Consider the following 27,999-nt stretch of genomic DNA (forward strand, 5'->3'; position numbering starts at 1 on the left):
AGCGGGAAATACACTGAACAGTGAAACATGATCTGAAAATCTCTTATTTGTTAGTGTTGCTTGGGGTCTGAAAAATGGATTCAGATATAGACAGACTTCCTAATGGTTCCTACTTATAAAAAAAGAGAAATTATAAAATGTGTTCAGACATACCAGGCTGACGGCTGACTGACATGGTTTTTATTCAGATATTCTCATCCATTTTAGAGAACTGTGTCCAGTGTAAAGAACGCCTCCCAGCGTATTTGAATGCAGAAGAGGAATGCAAAGGCCTTGTGTTTGATCTGCCTGGGCTGTGCTCCGCAAGGTAGTTATAGAGAAAGATGGGAAGAAGGCCCAGATATTTATAGTCTGTTTTGTGGTGGTATACAAAGTCAATAGGTTTGAACTGACCTAACAGGTTTAAATCAGTGAAAATATTGTAAGGCAAATATGAAATCTCTACAGCTGTGTATCTCTCGGATAACTTCTCTGTTTAGAATCACAGAATCACAGAATAGTTTGGGTTGGAAGGGACCTTTAAAGGTCATCTACTTCAACCCCGGCCTGCAGTGGGCATCTTCAACTAGATCAGGTTGCTCAGAGCCCGGTCCAACGTGGCCTTGAATGTTTCCAGGGATGGGGCATCTGCCACCTCTGGGCAACCTGTTCCAATGTTTCACCACCCTCATCATAAAAAATTTCTTCCTTATATGTAGTTTGAGTCTGCCCTCTTTTAGTTTAAATCCATTACCCCTCACCCTATCACAACAGGCCCTACTAAAAAGTCTGTCCCCATCTTTCTTATAAGCCCCCTTTAAGTATTGAAAGGCTGCAATAAGGATTCCCTGGAGCCTTCTCTTCTCCAGGCTGAACAACCCCAACTCTCTCAGCCTTTCCTCATTGAAGAGGGTTCCAGCCCTCTGGTCATTTTTGTGGCCCTCCTCTGGGCCCACTCCAACAGGTCCATGTCCTTCCTGTCCTGAGGACCCCAGAGCTGGACACAGTACTCCAGGTGGTGTCTCACAAGAGCAGAGTAGAGGGGGAGAATCACCTCAGTCAACCTGCTGGCCACGTTTCTTTTGATGCAGCTCAGAATATGGCTGGCTTTCTAGGCTGTGAGTGCACATTGCTGGCTCATGTCAAGCTTTTCATCCACCAGTACCCCCAAATCCTCGACAGGGCTGCTCTCAATCCCTTCATCCCCCAGCCTGTATTGATACCAGGGGTTTCCCTGACCCAGGTGCAGGACCTTGCACTTCGCCTTGTTGAACCTCATGAGGTTCACATGGACCCACTTCTTGAGCTTGTCCAGGACCCTCTGGATGGCATCCTGTCTCTCAGCTGTGTCAACCACACCACTCAGCTTGGTGTCATCAGCATGCTTGCTGAGGGTGCACTTGGTCCCACTGTTTATGTCATTGATGAAGGTATTAAACAGTACTGGTCCCAGTATGAACCCCTGAGAGACACCACTTGTCACTGATCTCCATCTAGACATTGAGCCATTGACCACTACCCTCTGGATGGGACCATCCAACCAATTCCTCATCCACTGAACAGTCCACCCATCAAATCCATATCTCTCCAATTTAGAGAAGGATGTCGTGGGGGACCATGTCAGAGACCTTACAAAAGTCCTGATAGACAATATCCGTAGCTCTTCCCTTGTGTCCTACTGTAGTCACTCCATCATAGAAAGCCACTAGGTTGGTCAGACAGGACTTGCCTTTGGTGAAGTCATGCTGGCTGTCTCAAATATCCTCCCTGTCCTCCATGTGCCTTAGCATAGCTTCTAGCAGGATCTGTTCCATGATCTTCCCAGGCACAGAGGTGAGGCTAACAGGTCAGTATTTCCCAGGGTCCTCCTTTCTACCTTTTTTAAAAATGGGTGCAATGTTTCCTTTTTTCCTCTCACCAGGGACTTCACCTGTCTGCCATGACTTTTCAAATATCATGAAGAGTGTCTTGGCAACTACATCAGCCAATTCCCTCAGGTCTCTGGGATGCATCTCTTCAGGTCCCATAGACTTACGTATGTTCAGGTTCCTCAGGTGATCACAAACCTGATGTCCCTCTTACAGTGGGAGAGACTTTCCTCCCCTAGTCCCTGTCTTGCAGTCCATCCACTCGAGAGGTGTGGGAAGAGAGATTGCCGTTGAAGACTGAGGCAAAAAAGTTGAGTACCTCAGCCTTTTCCTCATCTGTTGTTACCAGTTTGCCAATCTTGTTCATCAGAGGGCATATGCTTTCTTTGACCATCCTTTTCTGGCTAACATAGCTGTAGAAGCCCTTTTTATTATTCTTTGCATCCCTTGCCAAGTTCAGCTTCAGCTGCACCTTGGTCTTCATGACCCCATCCCTGCACAACCAGGCACATCCCTACACTCTTCCCAGGATACCTGTCCCTGCTTCCACTGCCTGTGCATTTCTTCTTGCCCTCTAGTTAGACCAGTAGATCTCGACTCAGCCATGCCGGTCTATTGCCTTCCTTTCCTGATTTCTTACACCTGGGGATCAAGAGTTCTTGCCCTCTATGGAAAGTGTCCTTGAAGATCTGCCAGCTCCTTTCTGCTCCCTTGTCCCTGAGGGCAGTTTCCCAGAGGGTCCTATTGACTAATTCCTTAGAGAACTGGAATTTTGCTTTCCTAAAATTCAGGGTCCTGACTTTACTCTTTGCCTGACCCATAGCCCTCAGGACTGTAAAATCCACCAGTGCATGACCACAGCGGCCCAGGCAGCCTCCAGTCCTGATTAGTTCACTTGCCTTGATGACCAACAGGTCCGGTATCACATCCCCTCTGGTAGGGCTATTACCTGACTTAAGAAGTTATCCTCAATGCATTCCAGGAGTCTCCTGGATTGCCTATAGCTTGCTGTGCTGCTTTTCCAGCTGATGTTGAGGTGGTTGAAGTCCTCCAGCAGGACAAGAGCCTGCGAGTGTGATGCCTCCTGCAGCTGCAGTAAGAACGCTGTGTCAGTAGACTCCCCTTGATTGGGCAACCAACCACAAGACTCCCTTTGTTGCCTTGGTCTCTGATTCTTACCCATTACCTTTCAACCTGCTTGTGGCTGTTCTTCAGAGACAGCTCTTCACACTCTATCCATTTCTTGATGTAGAGGGCAATGCCTTCTCCCCTCCTTCCTCACCTGTCCCTTCTGAACAGCCTGTAGCCATCAATAGCCACACTCCAGTCGTGGGATTCATCCCACCAAGTTTCAGTAATGGCAACTAGGTCATAGCTTTCTAGAAGCACAGTGGCTTCCAGCTCCTCCTGTTTGTTGCCCATGCTGTGTGCCTTGGTGTAGAGGCACTTCAGCTGGGCTGTCAGCCATGTCACCTTCTTAGAGGAACACCCCTTAATTCCTTTGAGGTATTTCACTGGTGTTTCCCCGTTGGCTCCTATTACCTCAGGAGCCCTTGTCTCGTCTCCGTAAGACTTCAAGTGTGCTGCAGTGTAGCCAGCACATCTCAGAGCAACAGGCTGAGGGCCCTCGCTAGCACCCCATCCCTCTAACCTTGACATGTCATCCCACAGCTTGTCATGGAGAAGCCTGATATTATCCCCCTTCCCCTTCAAGTCTAGTTTAAAGCTTGGTCAGTGAGCCCTGCGAGCTTGTGAGCAAAGACCCTCTTCCCCTTTGAGATTTTATATTAGCAATGTGCTTATTTTGAAGCTCTCTGACATTTTGCATGATACAGGTTTTTAGTTGCTCATAAAACTGCCAGCTTTCACAAGTCTGAAATTTTCCATAAGGGGTGTTGGCCTCAAACTGAATATTTTTGGGAAGATTCCAGACAGAGTTTTTTCAGCTGCCTGAGATTAAAATGCAGATTATTTGCCCTTGTTAAAAAGAAAAAGAGGGTTTTTTTTAAATTTAAAAGTTAAAGAAAGAAAAAAAATTGAGAAAAGATCTTTCATTTAAACAGCAGGCTGGTCCTTGTGTTGAGCAGGGGTCCCTGGCATCCTCTGCACAACTGTCAAGTTATTTGACTGCATTAAAATCTTTGAAATATCTTGCTTTACAAATATTCAGTAGACTTCTTAATACTTAGTTGTTAAAGGTAGGGTTTCATAGGCAATTTTATTTCCAGCACTTCCTTATTAAGTGCTGTGCAAGCTTAAAGGAATTTTTAATTGGGTAGGGAGGTTAATTATTTATTCTACAATTTCAAATAACATCCTCTTAGTTTAAACTCTTACTGTTTTAAGGGGAGAAAGATAAAAAAAAAAAAAAAATCCAAGATTTACCCTATAATTCTGTAAGCTCACATTTCATTTGCCTTGTTTGTCCATGAATCAAAGATACCACCTCAAGAGTTGTTGGTGAGTACATGTAAAAAAAGTAAAAGGACTAGTAAATATTCAACCCAATACGTTGCTGGAAGTCAGCACTGACAGACGTTGGAAAAGAAAAAGCTAGAGAAGATTCAAAGAGTTAAAAGGTATTTCTATCTTCTCTTCTTGGCTAATAAAGTCGTAGATGGCCCTGAGGGCTATCTGCTTCAATGACTACATAAGCACTGTATTTTGAAATAGGACTGTGCCAGCCCCTCCCTGTTTCTCTAATAAATAGTTTAACAAGACAGCAGGGCATTACAAAACAAACCATTACATTGAGGGACAAACCCTCTCTTCAGTGAGACTTTAATAGGAACAAAATTTGCTTCTAGAGTAGCAGTAAGGCCAGCACTGATTTTTAGGGTTGCATTTGTTGGTTCAAAGCTATGTTACTTGCTCTCCTTCCAGCAAAACTCTTCCATAGCTACATTAACTGTGCTCTGTGTGAGCCACAAGGCTACTGTGAAACCCTCAAGTTAGAGATCCTGCAGAAAACTGAAAATGGAGTTCCGCTGGCACAGATATGAGCAATTTATTTTCTAATCTTTACATAAAAATACATGTTATACAGGATTGGACCAACAGGTCTCAAATTAAGAATGGAGCAAAGCACAAATTTAAACTTCTAAAAGTAAAGGGTTCTCTGAAGAAGCCCCTCATCTCTCTCTGTCATCACATGACTTGAGATGTGGAGTCCACGCTCTACTTAAAATGATAGGAGTTTTTGATCTGCTTATAGTGAAGCAGCTTTCAAACAGTCCATAAGCTTCCAGGTTACACTGGTAAGTACCGAAAGTCCACTTTTCTGTGACATTATGTGTCAAAACAGACAGTTTCCCGTAAAGCTCAAAATACTTTCAAAGATAAATAGGAAGTTTTAACTGCAAAAATAAATTCCCAGCATGAACACGCAAATTGGTAGAATAGCAACAGCATGAAGTAGCAAGTAATGTAAAGGAAGAATTAGGCCTTCAGGAAAATGGAAGTAATTTAAGATCACGGTTTCCAAAACACTTAAAGCACAAGCTTACCTTAAAGTGCATGATGGTCCTACTGGTGTTAAGAGGACAATTTGTGTGCCTAAAGCATACAGGTACATGGTTTGCAGGGCTGTACCAGCATTTGCTGGCTCAGCATGTTTAACACACATATTATCAGACAACTAGGCAAGATGTCAAAACCATATGGAGAATACATGAATGCTTGCAATTGCTGTGGAAGGACTAATTACACTCTCATACCTTTTTTTGGTGAAAGTTATGGGTCCACATTAGATTTATAAAGGATTAAGTTGTATACAATTACTGCCAAAGGAATAAATGGGAGACAATTTAAAGAAAGAAAAATACTTGCTGCCAAACTTTATGTTATCAACAGCATTTTGGCTGTAGCTAGGAAAAATTACAAAAGAAAAAGTATTCTACTTCTGTATGACCAGTGCTAGTCACTGAGGTAAAAAAAAGCTTCTTTAATGAAAACTCACAAAAGCTGCAATTTAATTCTGTATGTGTAGTAGTTAGGACTATGTTGCAAATGAAATATTTGGGGATTCATAATAGATTACATAGTTGGATACATGATTAAGCAAAAAACAGGAAGAAAAATGAATCAGAGAGCTTTAAGGCACATTTGCAGGAGAAAATCCTTTTCAGGTCTTCATTGTAAACTAAATAAACTGAAATAACATAGAATTGTATAATGTTTGGCAGGGGAAGAGGCTTTCTAAATAACAAGAGGCTTTCTAAATAACATAATGAATCCTGTCTAGTATGTTAGATTTTTTACAAATGTCCACAGGCAATAAAGGAGAGCTGTTGCCGCAATTCATTTGAATCCTTAGGATTGTGGAACATGAGACCTATTTTGTGAATCTTATGGGTTTTTTTTTCAAATGTACTGAAATATTACAAAAAGTTTATCAGGCTTTAGAAAGCAACTGCTTGTACTGAAAGGTTGGTGTTTTATAAATGCATACCCTGCAATTTCTTAATGAAGCCTTCCTCAACACAAATAATACAATACATATTAACATTATTTCTACTAAAATACCTGAACAGTTTTCATCCATGCTTGAGCATGGTGTTCTAGTTCCTTGTATTTTATAAAAGACATTGAAAAATATGTATTTAAATATTTGAGATAATTCCTTTGATAAGATGCCTGTTCCTTGGCACCAAAATTCTCTTGCCTATTCCTTCTTTGTTGCACACTGCCCATGTTAGGAGACTTGTTTGTTTGCTTGGGTTTTCATCCTTTCAAGGTAAGAAAGAGGAGAACTTATTCACATATTTGTATCACTTACAGTTTTTGACTGCCACAGCTGAGATATCGCTCACTGAATACCAAAACCTCTCAAAAAAATGTTTATTCTACCTGGGATGTGAAACAAAGCACTTTTACTATGCCACTAAGATGGACTGGAGACTTACAGAAAATTAGATGGGCACATATAGATGTAGCTTTACAGAAACAAGAGCAGCAACATGAAGCCACAATACATTCGTAATTTTAGCATCACGGTAGGTGAACATCAGCTATTAAGCAGCTGTGCTAAAATAATTATGGGAACGGGAGAAGTGATGAATGACAAGCAGTGTTCATAGAGTCTGGGGATTGCAGTAAAAAGGCAACTGCCTACATCATGCATGCACAGGCGCCATCGTGTGGTCAGGAGGTGACAGGGTCTGGAAACCAGCAATCTGCGCAACGTTGCCGTCGTTGTTACTGTTATCATTAAGGGAGGGCAGCAGTTTGGAGCTTTGTGAGTGTTGAGCCCCAGCCTTGCAGCAAGAAGTGTCCCCGAAGGGCAGGGGTGTGCGTAGCCGGGGCACTGTGCTGGCGGACGCACTGATGGGAAGTCAGCTCGTGAACGGGACCAGGGCAGAAGTTTAAATCTTTCGTGTGGGCGATACCAAAGCCAATACCGAGATGACTCAGCATGGAAAAACAGTAGAAACTCCTTTTCCAGCAGTGAGCTAGAAGAAACTCGTGAAAGTGCTACAAAACTAGTGCAACAAAACCGATTTTAAAATGCTTTTGGATTTTGTATATACTAGAACAAAATCAGCAAAGATGTCGATGGAAAATGGATGCTTCACCCCTTCAGAACAAAATCTGAGATTTGGCTGGAAATGGCATTTCCCAAATGCATACTGAAGTCTCAGAAATAATTACTGACACAGTGCCTTAACTTTGTACCATTGCACAAGATACCGACTTATTTGTATTAAAGCAGCATGACATATTACATCATGCTGCCTTCTTAAATATTGAAGTAACGCAGCCTGGCACAGCAATGTTTTCAGTCAGCATTGTATCCTTTAACAATGCTTTAGTTCAACTTGAGCCAGTACAAAATACTGTATGATAGGTCAAACCTCCTTCCCTTTTACACTCTTCAAAACCACCCAGTGCTTCAACCAGGAAAACAGGGCGAGACAGAAACTAATGTACCGACTGTTAAACTAGCAGAACCGCTAATCACCCTCATTTTTTTCCCCCAACACATTTTATTTTGACTAGTTTAACGGAGTTGCCCATAAGACACTGGGAGAACAGTCGTCTTTGAAAATTAACCACAAAACTGTCCTCTCACCCGAATAGCTACCCACTCCACCATTAGGTATATTTAACTCCTACAACAACAAACTTTGTACATCAGTATATAACCACAGGGCTCTGGTGATTATGTAGAGCTTAAACTTTTCCTTTTAGGAACTAGTCTTGTATGTTAGAGCCAAGGCGGTTAAAGAAGCAATATCTTTTTGCCTTTATAGGTATGATTACAAATCAAGTCTTCCTAAAACCTTTTTAAAGTATACAGTGCAACAAAATAAAACATCATCCTATATTTCTGTTGAGTCTAAGCCTACCCATCCTTTTGAGACTTTTAATCTTTCTCAGTGTTCTGTAGCTGTTTCTTCAAAGAACGAACCTCAATAAGCATCATGCAAAGTGTAAGTTCTTAGCTTTATCTCTTGTCCGCATCACAGAATTACTCTATCTAGTTTCTGCACAGCTATTCACTGATCTTTTTCTAGTAAGGTGGTGTTATTTATATGCAACAGTGTAAGAAACATAAGTATATATGTATTAATGCCTTAGAGAAAACTTCAATATGAAATTAAGATGACTCTCCCCACATTTTCGAGAAACCAGTGCTTTGAAAGCCAGCCTAAGGTGTAAACAGCAGCAGCACCACCACAGCAGGAAATGTTCTCTTCATAAAACGCTCCTTGTTATACAACCAACCAAAATGCAGATACTCCATACATACTCTCAGCCGTGCCTCTGTTCTTTCATCAGATCACCAGAATAATTCTTAAAAATAATGAAGCAGGGGAAACTGCCAGAATTTGGGGGAAGGAAAACCGGAGATGTTTTAGGTTTATTTCATCCATCATTCACTTGCATTTTTACTACTTGGAATTACAATATTACAGTTATAATATTCTGGCTTGAACTGCATTATCAGCGTGAATTAATAGATCTAGAGAACTGATACATGCACACAGGCTGGGATGTAGTATTAGTTTAATGGAGACAGAGTGAAAAGTCATACACAAAGTTTTAAATTATGTTAGGTATCTGAGAAAACATGATTTTCTACCTGGGGAAAGCAAAATAGAATTTCTCATATTCCCTATCACCTGAAACTTTATGGCAGAAACTTCATTTTAAATCCAAGACTCTTTTATCTGCATCTCTCATTTCATTTCTAAAAAAAAAAAAAAACAACCATCCCCTCCTGATTCACCGCACATCTGTACAAGCACTAGAGCCAATACAACAGGTATCCAAGAGCAGGATAGGTTCAAGCGTCAACTCAAGACTTCTGCTCCTTTAAAACAGCTGTATGACCACAGTTGTCATTAATCTGACCTTTCTATTTTAGCAGGTTCATGTTTCTGTAGAAGGTGACTGACCTTCATTTTAAAGATTCCAGTAAATGCATTTTTCCTACATTTTTCTTTATGGCAAATTTAAGGTAGCGGGTGATTTTCTTGCCTGTTGTGCAGCGAGATCTGGATTGAAGAGAACTTGGAACAAGGCACTGGGAAGACACTTCTATGTCTTTTGTCACTGTTAGTAACTCGATGCTAGTCTATAAAACAATGAGACCTTCTGTACAAGTAAGGATGGGCAGCAAAGGGGTCACTTTTACCTTTCATTTTCACTGAGAGAACTAGTGGGAGAAAGGGTAGGAAGAAAGGAAAGAGAAATAAACTGAATCAAGCTCTTCTGTGGGCGTTTACTCCCCTTTGGAGTAAATATAGTTTCCACACAGAATGAATTAGAATCACAGTTCTGAACACTGGTCCTCCAAATCCCTGTAGTATCCCAACAGTTGTTGCAAGTCCCATGCCATGAAGCGTGTACATACAGAGGATTAAAATCCACCCGCAGTACCTGGAGTGACAAGCACTTCAGCATTCTACGCTGATGTGGAAGAGAGGTGCGAGTCCTCGCCGCGAATGAGATACATGACCCTTGATGTCTGGAATAGGGCATTTCCACTCTCTTAAAAAATGTTTTGCACCATTAATAAGGTTAATTAATAAGGTTTAAATCAGAATGGGAAGCAGAAACATTAAAAAAAAAACCCCAGAGGGCTATCTTCAATGGAAAAACTGCTTCTGGGCAACCTGTAGCCACAAAGGCTCAGATATACAGCACAGTGCTGGAGAGCTACTCAAGGTCAGGGCTTGCACACCGACCTTGGAGAGCAGCTACTCTTTCCTCCCCTAGTTTCTATGGTTTTAAACTTGACTTCAGTTCCATCAGAAACAATAGGAAACTAGCATCCACTTTTATGAATAACCTCATTTCCATGCATAAAATCAAGTGAAGCAGCAGTCACCCCACTGGCATTTACAAAAAGCTAAAGTAAAGAACTACTTGCAGTTTTGTCTACCTCTGCTTCCTTAAAATTGAATTTCTTACACTTAAACTAGGTAACCGACCTGAATTTTAACTGTGAGTGGTTTGCAGGGCACTACAGTATTTGTGATATGGATAAACATAATGGAGAACTCAGGATCTTAAGTAGCTTGTTTAATTTGAACTAACCAGCAAGAACTCCTTGGAATGACAGCTAGTGTCTCTTACTAGTTTTAATACAGAACCAACCACAGGTTGATAAGAACAAAACCAAACCTCGTAGCAGTTCAGTTAATTTACACTGGTCTGGTAGGTTTCTTAGATACCAGAAGTATTTTGAAAAACATTTACTGCAGTGATACACCTCCCTCCCCATAGTGAAGAGGTACAACTATACTAGCACCCTCCTAAAACCAGTTACCAAGTCCTGACAAATTATTGGAAGGGATTCAGTTCCCTAAGTGTAGGTACTGGTGCCATCTCAGATGCCCAGCTCTACCCAGCTACCGCTCCAGAATGTGGCACATGTAGCTGCAAACTCCACACACGTGCCCTAGCTAGCCAACCTATTTGAAATGCAACTGCACATTCAGGTAGTGAAATTTGACTTACGAACGGTAAAAAAGAAAAGAAAATCACTCTCAAACGAGTCCTTGGTAAACTGAGAGAGCTTACAAGTCATCTGTTACTATCTTCATCCTGGCCAAGAAAAAACTAAGTAATTTTCAACTTCCTTAGTTTTACACAGTCTCTAGTCATTCATCTAAATCTCAGTATCACAATTCAGTGAACGCAGTGTGGGTGGATACAGACACATGAGCACATAATATATTTACACTTAACACTGTTCACACTTGGCTCTCCGATGCTGCAGTCATGTGCTTCATGTGTTCATCAAAGCCTCAAAATGTTCCTGTTATTCTTCACTCATGACAGCAGAGTCAAAGCTTTCCAGTTAGAGGAAATGTAACACTTCGGTGGCAAAAAAGAACTTCACACTTTACACCTTCCCCCCACCGCCACAGTGTGATAGGATATGTAACTCGCTGTTTATGTCATATGTATATCATAGCTGACACCTCACACTACCTATACATGCTCCTAACCTTCCTTCTTTGCTTACAAAGGATCAGGGCCAGACACGCTATTCTGCAACAACTGCCCCACTCTTACGCAACTTTTTTCTGCATGACACAGCATACGTGCACAAATAATGAACCCAAGTCCACCGTCAGAAGGAAGTGGAGAACAGTTTAGAATACAACAAACTGCCTTGGGAGACAGTTGCAGCTGTTAAAAAAACCCCAGCCCAGGCTGGGAACGACTGTGAAAGCAGACTGATGTAAGAATGGGCCAGAAGCAAAATCCACTACGCTGGCACTTCATTGCCTCTATTCTCTCTCTAGCTCCCACCAGTTCCTGTGCACACCATCAGAAAAACAAAATATTACTTAATACTTCAGAGGCAACAAGACACTTTCATAAAGCATTTCTTAGTGTTACTGATAACACAGCCCTACCTAATAAATCCGCTATCATCTACAGCAGTACCAAATTATGTTTTAGATGAATAAATTAAATAATGACCTATGGCTATTTAGCTGGAAGGAGGTAAGGCTGGCTACTAATCCTAGCACTAGGATGATACTAGTACCTTCCATTTATTACCTACCCAAGTGAAGGAGTACATGAAGTGTTTTGGAAAGATTATGACAGTTTTATTTTTTAAATTGTAGATCAAGAGATAAGGCCCAATCTCCAAAATATCTGGATGTCTAAAAACGCCTGTGGGTGCTTCACCAGTTCCTCAGAAGCATTTCAGCATTTCTGTATCATTAGACCCACAGATTCAGTGCATTTACAAAGAACTCCTTGGACTAGATCTCATTCCAGTGGTGGACTGTCATCCTCGTGCTCTGCAGTAGCTTACTTTCTCTCTTGTGTGCACCCTCATGCTCCCAAACTAGGTAAAATGTAAGTTCCTAGAATTCAGTCACAGAAATGAGCCTTCAAAGCCTGGAAGATACAGTCTTTGAAACAGACTCATTTAAAAATGATTGTATACTGGTCAAGTGCTAGGATAATCAGGAAGAACTATAGATGTCTCCCTCTCTTTTAAAAAGGAGAAGCACTGTACAAAAATTAATGTATTTACTCTCAACACCATCCGAGGTAGAAGTACTTTACAAATGGAGAAATTGAGTACAGGAATGTAGGTGGAATAAGGGAACACAAAATACAATGCAAAACCAGGAACAAAACTCAAGCTGCTTCATCAAAATCCATTTTGATGAGTGAAATGGTATCTACCTTTAGAATGCCCTTGAAGATACTAAATACAACTGAAACCAGACTTTCAAAATGAACACAGTACTTTGTATAAAAATATGGAAAGTAACATGACTTGCTAAATAGTCCACTATATATAAAATACCTAGATCTATGTACATTAGTACAAATGAAGAAGTTAAAACTAAATGGATGAAAGTATTAGTACCCTACGCTAAATCTATTACATTATGTTTTCTCTTAAGGAGTGTGATACAAGCTAGATAAGCAGAATTGTTTTTACACCTTTTTCCTCATCTCATTCTGAATTCCATCCCTTGAAATCATTCCCTTCTACAGCCTCTTCCAGACATTTTACAGTTCAAGACCATAGCTGGTATTTGCTCAATGTAACTTTGTAATTAGCAGTTTACTCCTACTGTAGAAGAGCTCCCAGGTCACCCACACAGAGTTCCACGATGACAAACAGCTACGTTTCAAATTAATCACATTCTTTTCATAAATCCATTCTAAAATAAGGTAAAAAACAGTACTGCCAGTTCAGATCCAGTTTACTTGTAGTTTTCCTTTGGGGGTTTAACCAAAGCTTGTTGTAATACTGGAAGTGACAAATTTAAGTCAGTCAACACTGCCATCCTAATTACAAAGTGTAATACAGCTAGAATCCTGAAGGCAGAACCATACACACTAAGGAAGAAAGTTTTTGCTGTAATCAGCTGTCTAAACAAAACAAGATGTGCAGAAAGGGTACTAGTCTTCCAGAAGAGTTTGGTTTTTTTGCTTTTAATTCTTGTACTGGTTGAACAATCACTGCAGTCTTTTGTTACTCAGAAAAACTGTATGAATTAATGAAAATAAGCAATATTTTATTTTGATACCAGATTTATGGTTTGTGTGTTACACTGGGGCTGGCTTGACTGATATTAAACAGATATGTCTGAAACACAAAATAACATAAATTAGACATGCCATGAGACATGTACAATTCATTTCTACTAAAATGTGGATAATTAAACCCACTTCTACGCCAATTCTTTTACACTTTTAATGGTGATAGTGACTAGTATTTTAGTAAGAGGGTAAAATTCAGTAAAACGTACAAGGACAGCCATACAACAAAGACACTGTTTGCACAGCTTCCAATTCCATTGTGAAAATATACCCCCTCCAAAATAGAAATAGGCACTTCATCTTTAAAAATGAAGCACTCTTTTGTTCTTCAGTCATCATCAACGGTTGGCTTGATTGTCACTCCTCTTCTGATTTGGCCCCAACCAATTAAACTGCAAAAAGAAAAACAGTTTATATTGCTTTTAATAGTAGTTAGAAATATCCTGGATAAATCGACATCCTTCTGTCATTCTTATGCCTTCAGTTCTCACATTTTGAATTTTCTCCACTTGTCTCCCACCCAAAACATCCTACAAGATCTAAGACTGGTTAGTGGAAACACAGAATAAAAAAGGATGAAGGACAGAGAACATGTGTATGTTTGTAAGCAGCTAAGAATGTACCTTTGAACAGTAAACTAAAAATCTGAAAGTATTCTAACTGATGTTGTACAGGTGGACTGTAAATCTATTCACAGCTCGTTCTCTTTCACCTACGCCTGAAGTGCTGCACTACTTTCAAAAAGAAATGGGAAAATCCAGACAAGATGACAGTAGGATTATAAACAGCTGTAACTCTCAATGAACATGTAATCTATAAAGGTAACTCAACTCTCAGATAAGTTATACTACTTATATTCAGTAAAATTAAGGCCCCTTTTGTAGGCCACCGTTGCCTCAGAAAAATATGCTTTTAAAAAGAAATTAAGATTATGTCCATTTCTACAGTCAGCAGGCAGTCCATGTTATTAATACAACCATCTTTAAAACATTTCCAATTTCTGGCAAGGAGATACACAGAAACCATATGTGCATTGCAATTTAATTTGCTAAGCAGTAGAGCTTGTCTCTAAACACCAAAAAAGAACTGCAGTATATTAGCCCAGCACTTCCCACTTTTCAGGACCATATCCATAGGTTGTAACTAGTTCACCGTTGAATCCGTTGTTCCTTGGAATCATGAGTGTATCCTGTTTGCTTGGCCATTTGCTGTTTATCCTCTATGCCTCCATATATTTACTTTCTATTTTATACCTCCTTTTCATCTCTTGCTTTCTTGCTTCCTTCTACCTTTTCAGTACTCCATTGCCTCAGGCTACAAGATCTTTCTGACAGTACCAACCGTATGTTATCTTTACTCCAATTCAATTTTATTATGCTGCTCTTCCCGGTTTGACTCCTTTCCCTTTTCTCAACTTTCAGTTTCCTCATGTTGCCTCTCTGTCCTTTTAATACAGCATACAAAGAAACTTTGTAATAACAGGATCTTTATAGCAGGCTGCCACTACTTGCTCACCCCATAATCCAGAGACAAGTGGGCTTTTTGGCAAAATCTGATCATGTTTTTCAAGTGGGAGGTAATCTACAGAAGCAACAAAATTCACATTAAAATTTGCACAGGCTATCAGTCTACAGCTCATAAAAAAACCCCATCGTTCTCAATATAGTTTCTCCTCTTCCTTCTGCTTTCCCCGACTTAATTTGGGTCCTGTCCTTTTTTTTCCTCCTGTTCAAGACATGTTATCTTTTTCCTTCTTCCCTAATTTGTCAGCTAGCTCTGAGACAGCAAGCACTCAATTCTCATCTACACTTTCTTGTTGATCTGAAAAAGAAGCATGCATCCATGGATATTTAAAGCTTGGTTCTTTTCCTTACAGTAGAGACTTCTTGCAAAAATGGCTATGCTCCCTTATACTACAAGAGCTGTGCAGGGTCAATGAATCTAAATGCCCTTATGTTCTTATGACACTCATGTAGTCTTATGGAACACATAACAGGTACAGTACGTGTAATCATCTAAGAAGTATGGCATGAAGATGAAAATGAACATCAACCAATTCTACGCATCATTTTCAGCCTCTGTGCAGTCAGACATTCTATATTTGTAATCTGAATGGGTCAATCCAGTTGATACATTTTCCTTTCCTCTCTGTTCATAGCATATAAAATACTTGAACCTTAGAATGTCCTTCCTCCATTCCCCTGCTATTACTTCAAGATTGTGCTAGAAATCACATACAGCTCCACAGGTAGAACACCACTGACTCAGGTGTGTATTAAAGACAGGCTTTGGCTTAACACTACTAGAATTTCCAAACCGCTCTGCCAAGACTGGCTACTATTAGCTCAATTTACAGTATGGCAGTTCTGGCAACAAACCATGAACCTCAGATGTTTCCTTGTCTGTTAACTAATAGGTATCTACCCAATTGTAATGCTTCTTTAAAGAAAGAGGCTAGCAACAAAATGAAGCATTCCACAACAATGGTGTCAACGTGTTAGGAAAATCCAGAGGTATTTTTTTTAAACAGACATACTTACCTATTCTGGAACAAAATCTAATCCATGGTTTTTTTGTTAACAATGTAACATCCAGGTATTCTACCAATTTAGCATCGACTTACCGCCAGTGTTTCTCAACTCTTCGACTCAGAGCAATTTTTTCTCCCACTTCTGTGCATACTGGGTTAGTTAGCACAATCTTCCCCAAATCAGCCTTTACTGCACTGACTCTCCCTCCAGTAGATAAGGATCCTATGTTTACCATTAAAACTTCATTCTTCGATAATTTTTGCACCTGAAGACAGACATGAAAAACTCTGAAACTTAAGCTTTAGTATTTAAAAAAATACCCCAGACAATACTGAGATCTTGTCACCTACCTGCCACAAAAAAAAAAAAAAAAAAAAAAGAGAAATGCAAAACCTATAAATATCCCCATGCACAAACCATGCACAACAGTGCCAGTGAATAAAGTTCATATATGAAAGGACAAATACGTAAATATGTTGTGCAGGTAGTACTGCAGGTTCTTGGTATGAGATACTTTCTTGGGACTTCTCTACATTTCCTATAAAACATACTAATGATTGCACATACTGTATTAAAAGGATAAAGTGTCTCAGATATTGCTACAAACTGGAATGTTATACCATTCTTTTAAATAATCTGGATATTCTCATTTCCCTTATGCCTACATACAATAAAATGATTTCTCAAAATGTAATTCATTCCACAGGATAAAGAGAGCACTGAAGCACTAAACCGTGTTGCATGAAGCAGTTTACAGATTTTAATCCTAACAGGGAAAACTATGATCTTTTAGTTAGATTTGTGTAGAATGGACCATGGAACACGAGACTGTCGTGCATCAAGTTCAGTTTCTTTTCAACTACAGTGTTTCAAAAACACTGAGCTTTAAAAAGTTCTTCAGAGAGAGAATCTACAGAAAGCACGTAAATAGGAGGTAGAACAGTGTGTGTATAAGACTAATTACTGCACAAATGAATAGACTGATAGCAAAGGAAAACTATGAGTATGTTTGGAAGAATACCTAGCTTCAGGACACAAATCCTTTATGCTACTTTACTCTGATATAAACTCCTACTTCTCTGAAAAGCATTCTTCTATAATATTAAATAAGCAGTGACAAGCATATATGAACAGAGGGACAAAATTACTACCTAAGATCAAAAGATGTATATACTAGTAAAACTTAACACAAGAAGACAACTCAGGAAAAACAAAAAAGGGGTACAGACCTTCGCAGCTTTCTTGTCTCCTTCAGTGCGCACACCCAATAGTCGTCTCAGCAAGAAATAGGAAATTTCTAGCTCTGTAAATATTTCTGGCAGTGCTCCAACTGCACCAAGAACTTGGCCTACCATTCGGTCAGCCCGACACAAAGTTGGATCAATCTTAGTTCCAACACCTACAAACACACAAGGAAAGTCACAAGGAGTAACTGAAAGGTACCTGTCACATTTACATATGAAAATATTTGAAGGAGATCTAAAAACAACAAAATGAGAATGTACTGGGAATTCCCTGTTACCTGGACAGCACTTTCAGAATGTCAGCAAGACTGTGAGCTCTGTCTAAACAGATGAAGAAATATTCTACTGTTAAAGCCAGTACAATTAACAACACAAGTTGATCTGCGTTGGCCAGTGACATTCGGGAAAATTATTTATTTATTAAACATCTAATTTTCACACCTATGTTGTGTCTCCAGATATGAATTATTTGAAATTGTTCATAGCCTTTTTGTTTACTACAGTGGAATTAATTGCTGAATGAAACCAAGTGCTTTTAACAAGCATGAAGAAATAAATCTTTTCATAAGAGAATATTCTTACCTATAAGACCTCCTGGAGCAGCATATTGTAGATCATTGTGTTCGGCAAAGAGTGACACAATTTTGGAAAAGATTGGCTTACACATGAGTTTTCCTTCACTGTCCTTGGACACAATACCAGGCCGGACCTCAATTTCCTGGCCGACCTAATTACAAAAGTGAAAAAGTGATTAGCTCGTTGTTTCACAGGAACATAAAGCTAACCACTAGTCACAGATAAGACCTACTTCTCCCAAGACCTACTATTTATACAAGTCCTTGGTTCTGGGCTACCGTAGAACTTCCAGGACTTCTGTTGCACTGAAAATTGAACAATAGTGAAAGCTCTGAATCTTATAGCCAATGTAACAATTGATTTTTTTTTCAATACAATTTGTAAAACTGCTTTAGCAAGGGATCTTTAGGAGAGGTAATTCCAGCATTTAAATTTTAGTCATTTTTAAAAATTAAACATTTCATTTAGAAGTGCTACAGCACTGAGAAAAATTGAGTTAATTTGATTAGCGTAACTGATCAGCATCAATAAACTGCAAGATAAAGAAAATGCAAGACGTATAAATGTTCAAAGCTGTAGTTTGCTTCCCAGTCTAGCTGAGCAACTTTTAAAGTTTCCACCTATTGATAATATCCCACAAGCAAAACAAAATATCAAAACATACAGAATACTTAGATGGGGAAGTGGGACCTGTGGGAACCCACACACACGACCAAGGTACTTTCAAATTCTGTTGCTCCCCTCTTCCCCCAAGTAGAAGTGGTAGAACAGAAAAAAAATAGCTCCCTCAATTCTTGTAAGCAATGATATCAGTATCATTATTAGCAAAACTTAAGACGACAGTAACAAAAATGTATTTTAAAAATAAAAAAAAAAAATCAGTGTTTCTTGTTCTGGTATTTTGAAACAGGAAAGTAAAATTGAAGCACAGACAGAAGGGATAAGGGATTAGTTAATAAAAAAATTTGATTATATAGATTAGTTTTGTACTAAGCATGGAAAAACTCTGCTCATTATTATCATTACAAATCTCCAGTCAAGAAAGGGAGAAGGTTACCTTTAAAACACCCTTTAGAATACTGCCACCAGCTACACCTCCCTTAAGGTCATCAACTTCACAGCCAGGCTTGTTGACATCAAAAGATCTAATTACTGAAAAGAATAGACCATAACCAGGTTTACATTTAAGTTCACATTTTTAAAGAATTAGTGTCTTCAGCAACTTTGACTGCTTCCCTACGCTTATGAAGGTATACACATATTTATAAATATTACAAAAATGTAATTCAGGAAGAATACTAAAATATGATGAACATTTTATTCCAAATTTTTAAGTATATAGTCGATTTTGTTCTCAAAAACATTTAAGCTGCTCATATACAGAAATGTTTTTTTAAACTGTTTATGTATAGCAGAAATTAAGTTAAAGATCAGTATCTGAATAAGAAAGGAATGATCAATTATATTACAAAACTCCTTCAACATTCACGTTGACTGTGAATACTGGAACCTTGTTTTAATGTAGTCATAGCAAATACTGTAACCTTGTTTTAACATGGTCAATTTTTACGCATTCTGAACATGTTTTGTAGGTCTCCTATGTTTTATGGGGAAAAAAGAGCAAACAAATGGATTCATTGTAGTGGAACTGGATTTCATAATACGCTGAACAAGATCTGAAACTTTGACAACTATATCCAGGAGATAGGAGACTGACAGAAAATCTAACCAGGCGACCTGTAAGATTTTCATGGAAATAATTTAATTTTGAAATTCAACAGTTGTAGGAGTCTGGGCCGCTCTGGGGGAAAGTTAGTGCAGGCAGAAGAATGCAAGGACGAAGACAAGGCCAGCAAAATAAGGCTGGCAAAAACACACAAGATAGCAGATAAGTGAGAAACACCTGTGGTCAGCAAAAGCACAGAAGTCTGAGCAAAACAGGGTATGAGACAAGGGAGTTTTTGGCAAGTTTTGGGCTTTACGTGCTAATTGCAATTAACCAATGCAAATGCTTGTAGAGGCACGTGAACAGCGCGTGTAGATGACCTGTAGCCTATTAGAAGATAGATGAGTGCGTGTACGGAACTTAGTAGAATATAAATGTAACCAGGATTGGAAAAATAAAGATGGACGATCTGATCATCACATTGGTGTTGTGTCGTTCCTGTTCCCGCACGGAGAAATAAGGACCCCAGCTAATGACGACTCCGACAAACAGTCTATCAGTACTTTGTTAAATCAAATTTAAATTCATAGCAACTGAAAGAATGTTTTTAGACACAGATAAATTTCTGATCTTTATTGCATTTTAGTGCTGTCATACACGTAGCATAAACACAAAACCCAGCAGTTACCTCAGACAGATTTAACTACAGCAATTAATTACAAATACAGCTCTCCAAAAATATGTAACTTTTAAAGTAAGAGTGCACTAAATGTTCCTTTTAAACCTACCTCTTTTTAGAGCCTTCAGCAACATGTTATTTTAAGTGGAGATACATGTAGTAAATGGTTAGCTGCCAAAGCCCAGACTTAAGCATTTACATACCAATAAGCCTTGGTTCAGATGTAAAGTCTCGCAAAGGGACTGGAATTTTCTTCACTATATACTCGCAAACTACCTCAATGTTGTATTTCAACTGTGCTGAGATTGGAATTATTGGAGCTCCTTCTGCAACTGTACCTAAAACAAGATTTTGTTTAATCAAGTTCAACATTAAGCCTTAATGTAGTATTTACAGCAATATGATCAAGTGTTCTGTCATTGTTAAAAATACTAATGAATTTCAAGGTGCATTTTATCTGTATTTTGCAAAGCAGTACCAGAGCATTTATGCTTTCCTTCAGTATTTTAGCTCAAACCAGCCAGACCTACTTTTCGAGACATTCTGAAACAACCCTCACGTTGCCTTTGCATAATTGTGTACTGAAGAGTTGCTCTCTGGACATTGTGCAAGACAATCTTCCCCTCTAAGGGAGAATTCACTTCCTACTGATCAGAAATTTAAGATAATTTCCTCAGAGATCAGATATCTTGGTATTTAACACATCAATATTAATTTTAGAGTCAGATTTCATTCTGACAAACTAAAATTCCTATCAATTTAATGATCTATGTTTTCTAAGTTTTGCAACAGATACATATTTTAGAAAAACCCTGATTTTATGGAAGGATGCATTTAGTTAAAACTATTAATATTTAACAAGTCTTGGTAACTATAGCTATGTTTTTTGTGGTAACTCCAGTTCTCAAACTCCAAATTCATACATCAAGCCACTGACATAGCTGTTATGAACAGCCTATCAAGGCAACGATTCTGAACTTAAAAAAACAAAAAGACAGACCCACTGGCTGCTTTTGATGGTGACAATCTAGCTCTGCAGCTTTTCGAATACCCCAGCTAAAGCAGATAAGCAGGGAAAACAGTGGAAGCTCCTGGGAAAGATGAAACTCAAAGCACTAGACTGAAGTTGAGCAGAACTTTATGGACAGAGTAGGACAACACTGCCTGAACTGGACTTACTGAGAGAGATGAAAGACCAATCTTTTGTGATTAGCTAAAAGAAACTAACACATTTATACCTACAAGGTGCCTCTAAAGTACTGCTTTGTTCACTCCTGCACTGCAGTAAAATCACAGTACAATCTCTACCAAAGAAACAATACCAAGAAAAAGACACAAATTCAGTGAAAGCTACTACATAAGAGCTATTGCTATTAGTTTTACATCAACAGCTCTGACCAACAGCCTTAACACTATTGTATGTAAGCAGTCTGAAACTGGCAAGAAGTACAACTCAGTGGTCTATTTTTCAGATGAACAGACTATGTACATCAGCATTGTCTAAGTAAGAGAAGCTTTTCTATAGATGTATAAACCCACTGTGTCCGTGTCCCAACACTGAAGAATTTCCACCACTAACTGGATTTCTGCTGTTGAAAACTTACCTTGTACAAATGCAAGAATCTGTTCATACTGTTCTTTAGCCTGGCTCTCCTTCACCAAATCAATCTTATTCTGTAGAATCAAAATGTGTTTCAGTTTCATGATTTCTATAGCAGCTAGATGTTCTGAGGTCTGGGGTTGAGGGCATGACTCATTACCAGCTGAAAGAAAAAAAAAGTGACTGCAATATAGAAACTATAAACGTAGGCAAAACTTCTACGGTTAGGACATCTACTTTCCATTGTATCTTTATTAAAAAAAAAAAAACAATTGCCTCTCAGTAAGCTACATGTTAAGCATCCAAATTAATAAGCACCTACTCTTCCCCAGAACAGCTGGCTGTAGCATCCACACAATACATGACAGATGAGAGGTTGCCAGAGTGGTTCCCCCATTCTGCTTGCTCCCAGTAGAAGCACACATCTAAAATTTCCAAAGATACGGACAGCTAATTTGTGTCTACTTGACTTACTCCATCCTCTAGGTCTTCAGATGTCTCAGTACTGACTGTAGCATAAAGGACAACACAGCTTTCAAGAAGTATCTTAAAATTCTAAGGCATTTTCTTATCACTAAAGCCATAAAAATGCCAAGATCCCCAAATTCTGTAACAGACAATAAATATATCAAGTCTGTGAATAGGGCAGTTATCAGTATGGTTTGGATTTCAGTCATCCAAGAAGCCAGCTTTGGCCTGATGTGCCATTATGGTGATTAGTCTCACTTGAAGTTTGGTCTATCACACTTTCTAAATCTAAACAAGCAGAAGGAATGACAGCTCACCAGCTGTCTCAGAGTATTTAAACTACAATATCTGAAGCTGTTTGTCTTGTTTGTTGACATGCCCCATCTAGGTAAGGTAATTACTATTTATCACTGAAGAGCACTGTATTGTTCTATAGACATACAGAAATGAGTTTTACTTCCTGTTGGTTGTAAATCAGAACAAAAACTGTCAGCATCAAGATAAATCTGTACTTTCATTTTGGCCGTACTCATCTGGGTTTACCGTTTGTACTGATGTTTGTGGACTCTCCTGTACAGCAAAACAAACTGATTTAAAGCAAACTGAAGCTTAACAGAAACTCAGAATGTACCTGTAGCTAATCTATTTCCATAAAATGACATAAACTTTATAGTACTATACCACTCACTACAAGGTTTAATTTTATCTAACTAATCATCTTTCAATTGGGCCAGCTACCAGATGAATGAGTATGTATACCGATGTCTAAAAAAACCAGCTTGTTAGGGTACATTTTCATCATGTTATTTTCTTAAACACATCTCAAAAGCATTCACTTGTTTTAATAGCTCACCCCACTAAATTTTAAAACCCATATAAAGTTGCTTCATGATATTAAAAAATAGAACTCTGCTTGTATGTAGCAATCATTACCTATCAACAGTAAAGCTGCATCCATTACTGCTGCACCGTTTAACATAGTAGCCATCAAAATATCATGGCCAGGACAATCCACAAAAGAGACGTGCCTGCCGTGGAAGAAGATTAAAAATAAGTCCAAAAGCCAATTATCAACAATTTCTCTGATTTATGTGAGTGGCTACACACACACAAAAGTTAAAAGCATCTTTAAAATAAACAAACGTTTCAAGACAGATGTTGGGAAGTAATACCTTAAAAATATTTTCAAAAAAACTCTAGAAGAACACAAAGACTACTGAACAGTCTGAGTTTTGATACAATATATCCATATTAGGTACTGCTTTATTATTTCACAAAATTACTTGTAAATTAGACTACATTTCAATGCACCAGAATAAAACAAAACAAAAAATCCCCAACAAACACACCACAGGATTTTTCTTAGCTCTATTAGAAGACATCTTCCATTCTCCAATTTCAGAAAGTTATGCATCTTTAATTACACGGTTATAATTGCACTTCACTTCAAAGATTTATCTACAGAAACAGTGTTACAGCTTTCAGTTCCAACCTTATGATTTTATTGTGCAGACTGTAATAGACCATTCACTACATTCTTGCCTGAAACTATTCGGAAAAAAATCCTTGTTTCCTGGTAACAGGCCACCAAAAAGCAAGGGACTAATTTGCTGCTTCACTGACAATGTTAAAAATCTACTATAAGCAAATAAACAGTAAGATAAAGAATTCAAAGCTTTTAACCAATGGTTTAACAATGGCTGCATGACTGTCACACTCCAACAGAAGTTACTGTCAGAACAAGTGCTCTACTGGGAATCTGAGGAAAGGAAGGAAATGCGTGATTACAGCACAACACGTATTTTATACGTAAGCATGAACTAGGAATCCTGTTGTACAGCAGTCTTTGTGACTACTCTCATTTGAGCAATTATTGTAAAGACCCAGGTAACAACTGCTGTGGTTACTATGCTTGCATAATGACCATGCTGTACTTTATCAGAAATTAAGTAAATAAAGAACACCCGGCCTCCACTTAGAGGCCTGATCTCACATTAAGCATCAGGCTTTCATATATTCATTTTAAGAACTCTGAAAACTTTGCTGCCTCTAGAAGGAAAAAGTTTAACAAAGGTCACCCTCCAGAAAGAAATTTTAAAGATGAGTTTGGGAGGTCCACATTAGTTCTCTCTGGTGGCTTTAAAATGTACTTATATTAACATAGCTGAAAAATTTCACTTCAGAGCCCTGCAAATACCCAAGGACAGAAGACACACCTGTGCTCTACCATGGACTGCGCATCATGACTAATAAAGACAAGGGAGTTCAGGCAATGCCTTAGATCAGGGGTGCCAAGCATCTAAGAACACGTGGTCTGTCATAAAAATTCATTCAGCTTACAGCTCAATCCTCACTATTTTCAGTTACATAAAAAGAAGCAAACACAATTTATACCATTCATTTTACAGCAGTTACCTGACTAGCTTAAAGTTCCCTTTGGTGCCAGGAATATCTGTAGGGAACTCATCTGGGGTGCTACTTCCACATGATCGGTAACACTCTGGCCGGGAACAGCTTGGGTCATCCAGCTTGTAAATCTGTAAGTAATTTTTAAGAATTGAAAAAAAGTTTAATTCATCAAGGGTTAGTTACCTATAAGCTTACAGCCATCTGAAATATATTAGCAACATATTTGCTAGATTTATGGTACTAACTCACCTTTGCATTAGCATAACCCAGCTTGATTGTGATATTTCTTTCCAGTTCATTTTTAAATCTGACAGTATGAACTCCAGATATAGCTTTGACTACGGTCGACTTCCCATGGGCTACATGTCCAATTGTACCTACATTTTAAAAGGAAATGTTTGTCAATAATCCACTGGTTAATTTTGTGCAATGTTCCATTATGATCAACACCTAATTATCCCAAATTCTCTGTAGCCAGTAAGTGCAGAGCTCCCATCAGAAGCATGTATGGATTTTGTAATAATTTTTGTTTAAACAAAAAAAAAATCCTAAATTGAGCTCTCAATGGACAGATCTTTGCATTTTCATGAAACTCATGTCAATGCTTAATTTTAACAGCAAATAAAATTTGCTTTAGTAACTATTCCCCACTTCATTCAACAGTGTTCTTGGAAGTAAAATTGGTGCTTTTCAAGGTAAAAGGGCTTGACAAATCTCTTCCTGCACCTTGACAAAATTTATAATAAAAACACTGTATCTATTTTACTGTCTCAGTAAAAATTTCTTAAAAATGTTCTCACATAGGTACCATACACTACTGCATGAGCACCAGAGTCACATTAACGCACCCCTCTTTTAGAAATTTGTTTTTACCTATATTAATTGTTGCTTGTCTGCTGATGACTTCTGGTGAAAGAGGCGTCAACTTGGTAACATCCTGTATGAGGGAGATTTTAGAATTTATTCATCCTGTATCTAGATATTTAGAGAACACTACATGTATCTTCTTAAAAATTATCCAGTAGTTCTATTCAGCAAAATCCAACCAAGCTTATTAAAATAATGCTAGATACACATTCCAGTCTTTTAAAGCATGTGAAATTAGACAAAAAACTAACAAAATTCTGACTGTAAATCACTATAGGTTGCAAATCAAAGCACTGATTTTAAATCGGTATAGGCTGCAAGGTGTTAAAGATGGAAGTAAACAAAACAAAAAACCTCAGAAGAAGCTCTAACACAAAAAACCTCCTTATCTACCCCCAAAATTAAATTACACGTAACAGGCAAATTCAAATTAACTTTCCATGGGCTACATGGTGAACTGCAGCTATGTTTTAAAAACAAAGGTTTGTCACTAATCAGTTGTTTAATTGGTATAAGCTTCCATTACAGTCGACATATAATTAGAACTAACACTTTGGAGTCAGTAGGTCCAGAGATTTCATTAGTGCCATGGATTTAGTTTTGGTTTTTTTAAATGGCTACTTTTTCCTCAAATACTGTTATTGCTACTTTAGGTACCAGAAAAAAAACTCTGCTGTCCTAAGTAGACTGTTGCATGAACCTACTGGCAGCAGCTGGCAAACCAGAACAGTTACAAATACATTCAGTATAGTCAAAAATACAACTCTGAAAGAGATGTTTTGGTTTTTTTAAAGCTGTTTGTCCAAATACTGGGCAAATGTTGAAATCCACTGAAATGTTCCTCTGTACTATTTTTGAAACTGTTTACAGTTAATTTCCATCCTGCACTGAATTCAGATGGATGAGCTGCTCAATTCAAGCAAGATTCATGATGCCAGAAGAGTCCTCAGTGCAGGACTGGATATAAATATTTTGCTAAGACAGAAATAACACACACACATCAATTTACATTAAATCATATATTGTTTACACTGTTACATGCAAGTTCTGTGCATAACAATCAAATAAACTTAAACACATCTGTGTGAAAACGTAAGCTTACTCATCCTGTTCTCAAGTATTACATGAATAAGATGGTCATGTTCAATACAAAACAAGTTTTGTCCACCTAACGCAGGCAATTAAATTTATATTTCTTGTATATCTAACTTAAAATGACTACGCTCAGTGAAGTCAACGACTGGCACATGACCTGCAGATGGCACCATCTAGTAGGGGTCACAAGCACGTAAGCATGATGCGAATCCTGTCATCAAGAGACAATTATGCACACACGCAGTTTTTTCCTCAAGACTGGTAAAAGGCTAAGTTCAGCTATAAGCTCCAGCCCATTGTAAGCATTCAAGGGCCAACTGAAAAGGCAGAGAACAGGCCTTAAAAGACCTACTGACCTCCCAACTAAGCCTATCTGTGCTCTTTCTGACTGGCAAATGCCATGGTGCACAATGAAAGAATGTAAAGAAACTTTCTGAAATTACTAACATGCTTCACTAATGAATATCAACATGCTTAGTTATAACACAAAAAGATTTCTTTTGCTCAAATCCCAAAACTACCGAACATTATTACTGTAGAGACAAATAAGCTCTTCTAGTTTGATGAACACCATGGAGGCAGCAACAGGTTTTTCGACTGGTTTTGTCTGCATGTATGCGTAACAAGTGAGACAGCCCCCATGGAACATTTAATAGGCAAGACCACCACAGCCAGATATCACTGCAACTGATTTTCTTGGTGGTCAAGAAAGTTTACTCAGTAGACCAATCAAGACAGGGCTGGCAACCAACCCACCTAGCCCGCTGGGGAAACAGAAGGCCAATTTATGGTTCTACTTCGGAGACAAAAGCCTTTAATACCACTAAGCAAGACAGCCCTTACAAGGAGGAAACTGCACGTCTCCACTGTCACAGAAAAGCTTCACTGGCAAAGCCGGGACGCCAGCCCGCCGAGCCTCAGACTCACCAGCAAGCGAAGCGCCTCATCAGGCAACCCAAACCCGCCGCGACCAGCCCAACCTGCTCCCAGCGCCGCCGCTCTACGCGGCGCTTACCTCCTCCATCTACCCCTTCCCTCAGCCCCGGCGTGCTGCAACTCGCCCCCACGCGCACCGCCGCCTTCCGCGCGCCCTCGGACCCCACGGGCGGCGGCGGCGGGGCCGGGAGGCAGGCACGGATCCCCTCAGACTCCGAGCGCCGCCCCCCCACCCCCACAACGGCCCGTCCGGCCGCCCCGGCCCTGCCGGCCGCGCCCGCCGCTCCTCAGCGCCCCTGCCCGCGGCCACCTGCCCCCGTCCCCCGGGCGCCCCGCGGGCGGGTCTCACCAAGGTGGCGAGGTCCTGCCGGCTGAGGTGCGGCTGCCCCAGAGTCACTCCCGCCTCATCCCCCGCCATCTTGGCCCAAAGAGGAAGCGAGGACGCTCGCGCGGCTGCCTGACCCCCGGCTCCGCTCGGCACCGCCGCCGCCGGCAAGCAGCCCAGCACCCGCCGGCCGGGGGACAGACTCCCGGCTCGGGGACTCG

The 27,999-nt window shown here is 39.4% G+C and overlaps 1 protein-coding gene and 1 long non-coding RNA gene across 3 annotated transcripts; one reads left to right on the plus strand and one right to left on the minus strand.

The window, feature by feature from the left end:
* The first annotated feature begins 212 nt into the window (after positions 1 to 212).
* LOC141939247 (uncharacterized) lies at positions 213 to 19,456 on the plus strand. Of its 2 annotated transcripts, none has more exons than XR_012627522.1 (3): positions 213 to 307; positions 14,057 to 14,203; positions 19,326 to 19,456. It is a non-coding gene; the product is annotated as an uncharacterized LOC141939247 (long non-coding RNA). The 2 variants fall into 2 exon arrangements; XR_012627521.1 differs by lacking the exon at positions 213 to 307 and adding an exon at positions 6,426 to 6,841.
* Positions 13,259 to 27,999, minus strand: EIF2S3 (eukaryotic translation initiation factor 2 subunit gamma). Its single transcript, XM_074858597.1, has 12 exons — positions 27,803 to 27,999; positions 25,429 to 25,492; positions 24,805 to 24,932; positions 24,562 to 24,683; positions 23,080 to 23,174; positions 21,683 to 21,841; positions 20,282 to 20,416; positions 18,791 to 18,885; positions 17,740 to 17,884; positions 17,143 to 17,312; positions 16,006 to 16,178; positions 13,259 to 13,774 (listed from the first exon to the last, which is right to left on the minus strand). Exons 1-12 carry the CDS (start codon positions 27,869 to 27,871, stop codon positions 13,711 to 13,713), a joined length of 1,419 nt encoding a protein of 472 aa, XP_074714698.1. The 5' UTR covers positions 27,872 to 27,999; the 3' UTR covers positions 13,259 to 13,710.

This window comes from Strix uralensis, chromosome 2 (assembly GCF_047716275.1).
Source record: "Strix uralensis isolate ZFMK-TIS-50842 chromosome 2, bStrUra1, whole genome shotgun sequence".
NCBI lineage: Eukaryota > Metazoa > Chordata > Aves > Strigiformes > Strigidae > Strix > Strix uralensis.

Excerpts from the sequence above, each read along its gene's own strand:
- EIF2S3 (XM_074858597.1), bottom strand. The coding sequence starts at position 27,871 with ATGGCGGGGGATGAGGCGGGAGTGACTCTGGGGCAGCCGCACCTCAGC. Across the intron at positions 25,493-27,802 it reads GGCAGGACCTCGCCACCTTG|GATGTTACCAAGTTGACGCC; the intron begins GTGAGACCCGCC and ends TCCCTCATACAG. Across the intron at positions 18,886-20,281 it reads ATCTGAACCAAGGCTTATTG|TAATTAGATCTTTTGATGTC; the intron begins GTATGTAAATGC and ends TATTCTTTTCAG.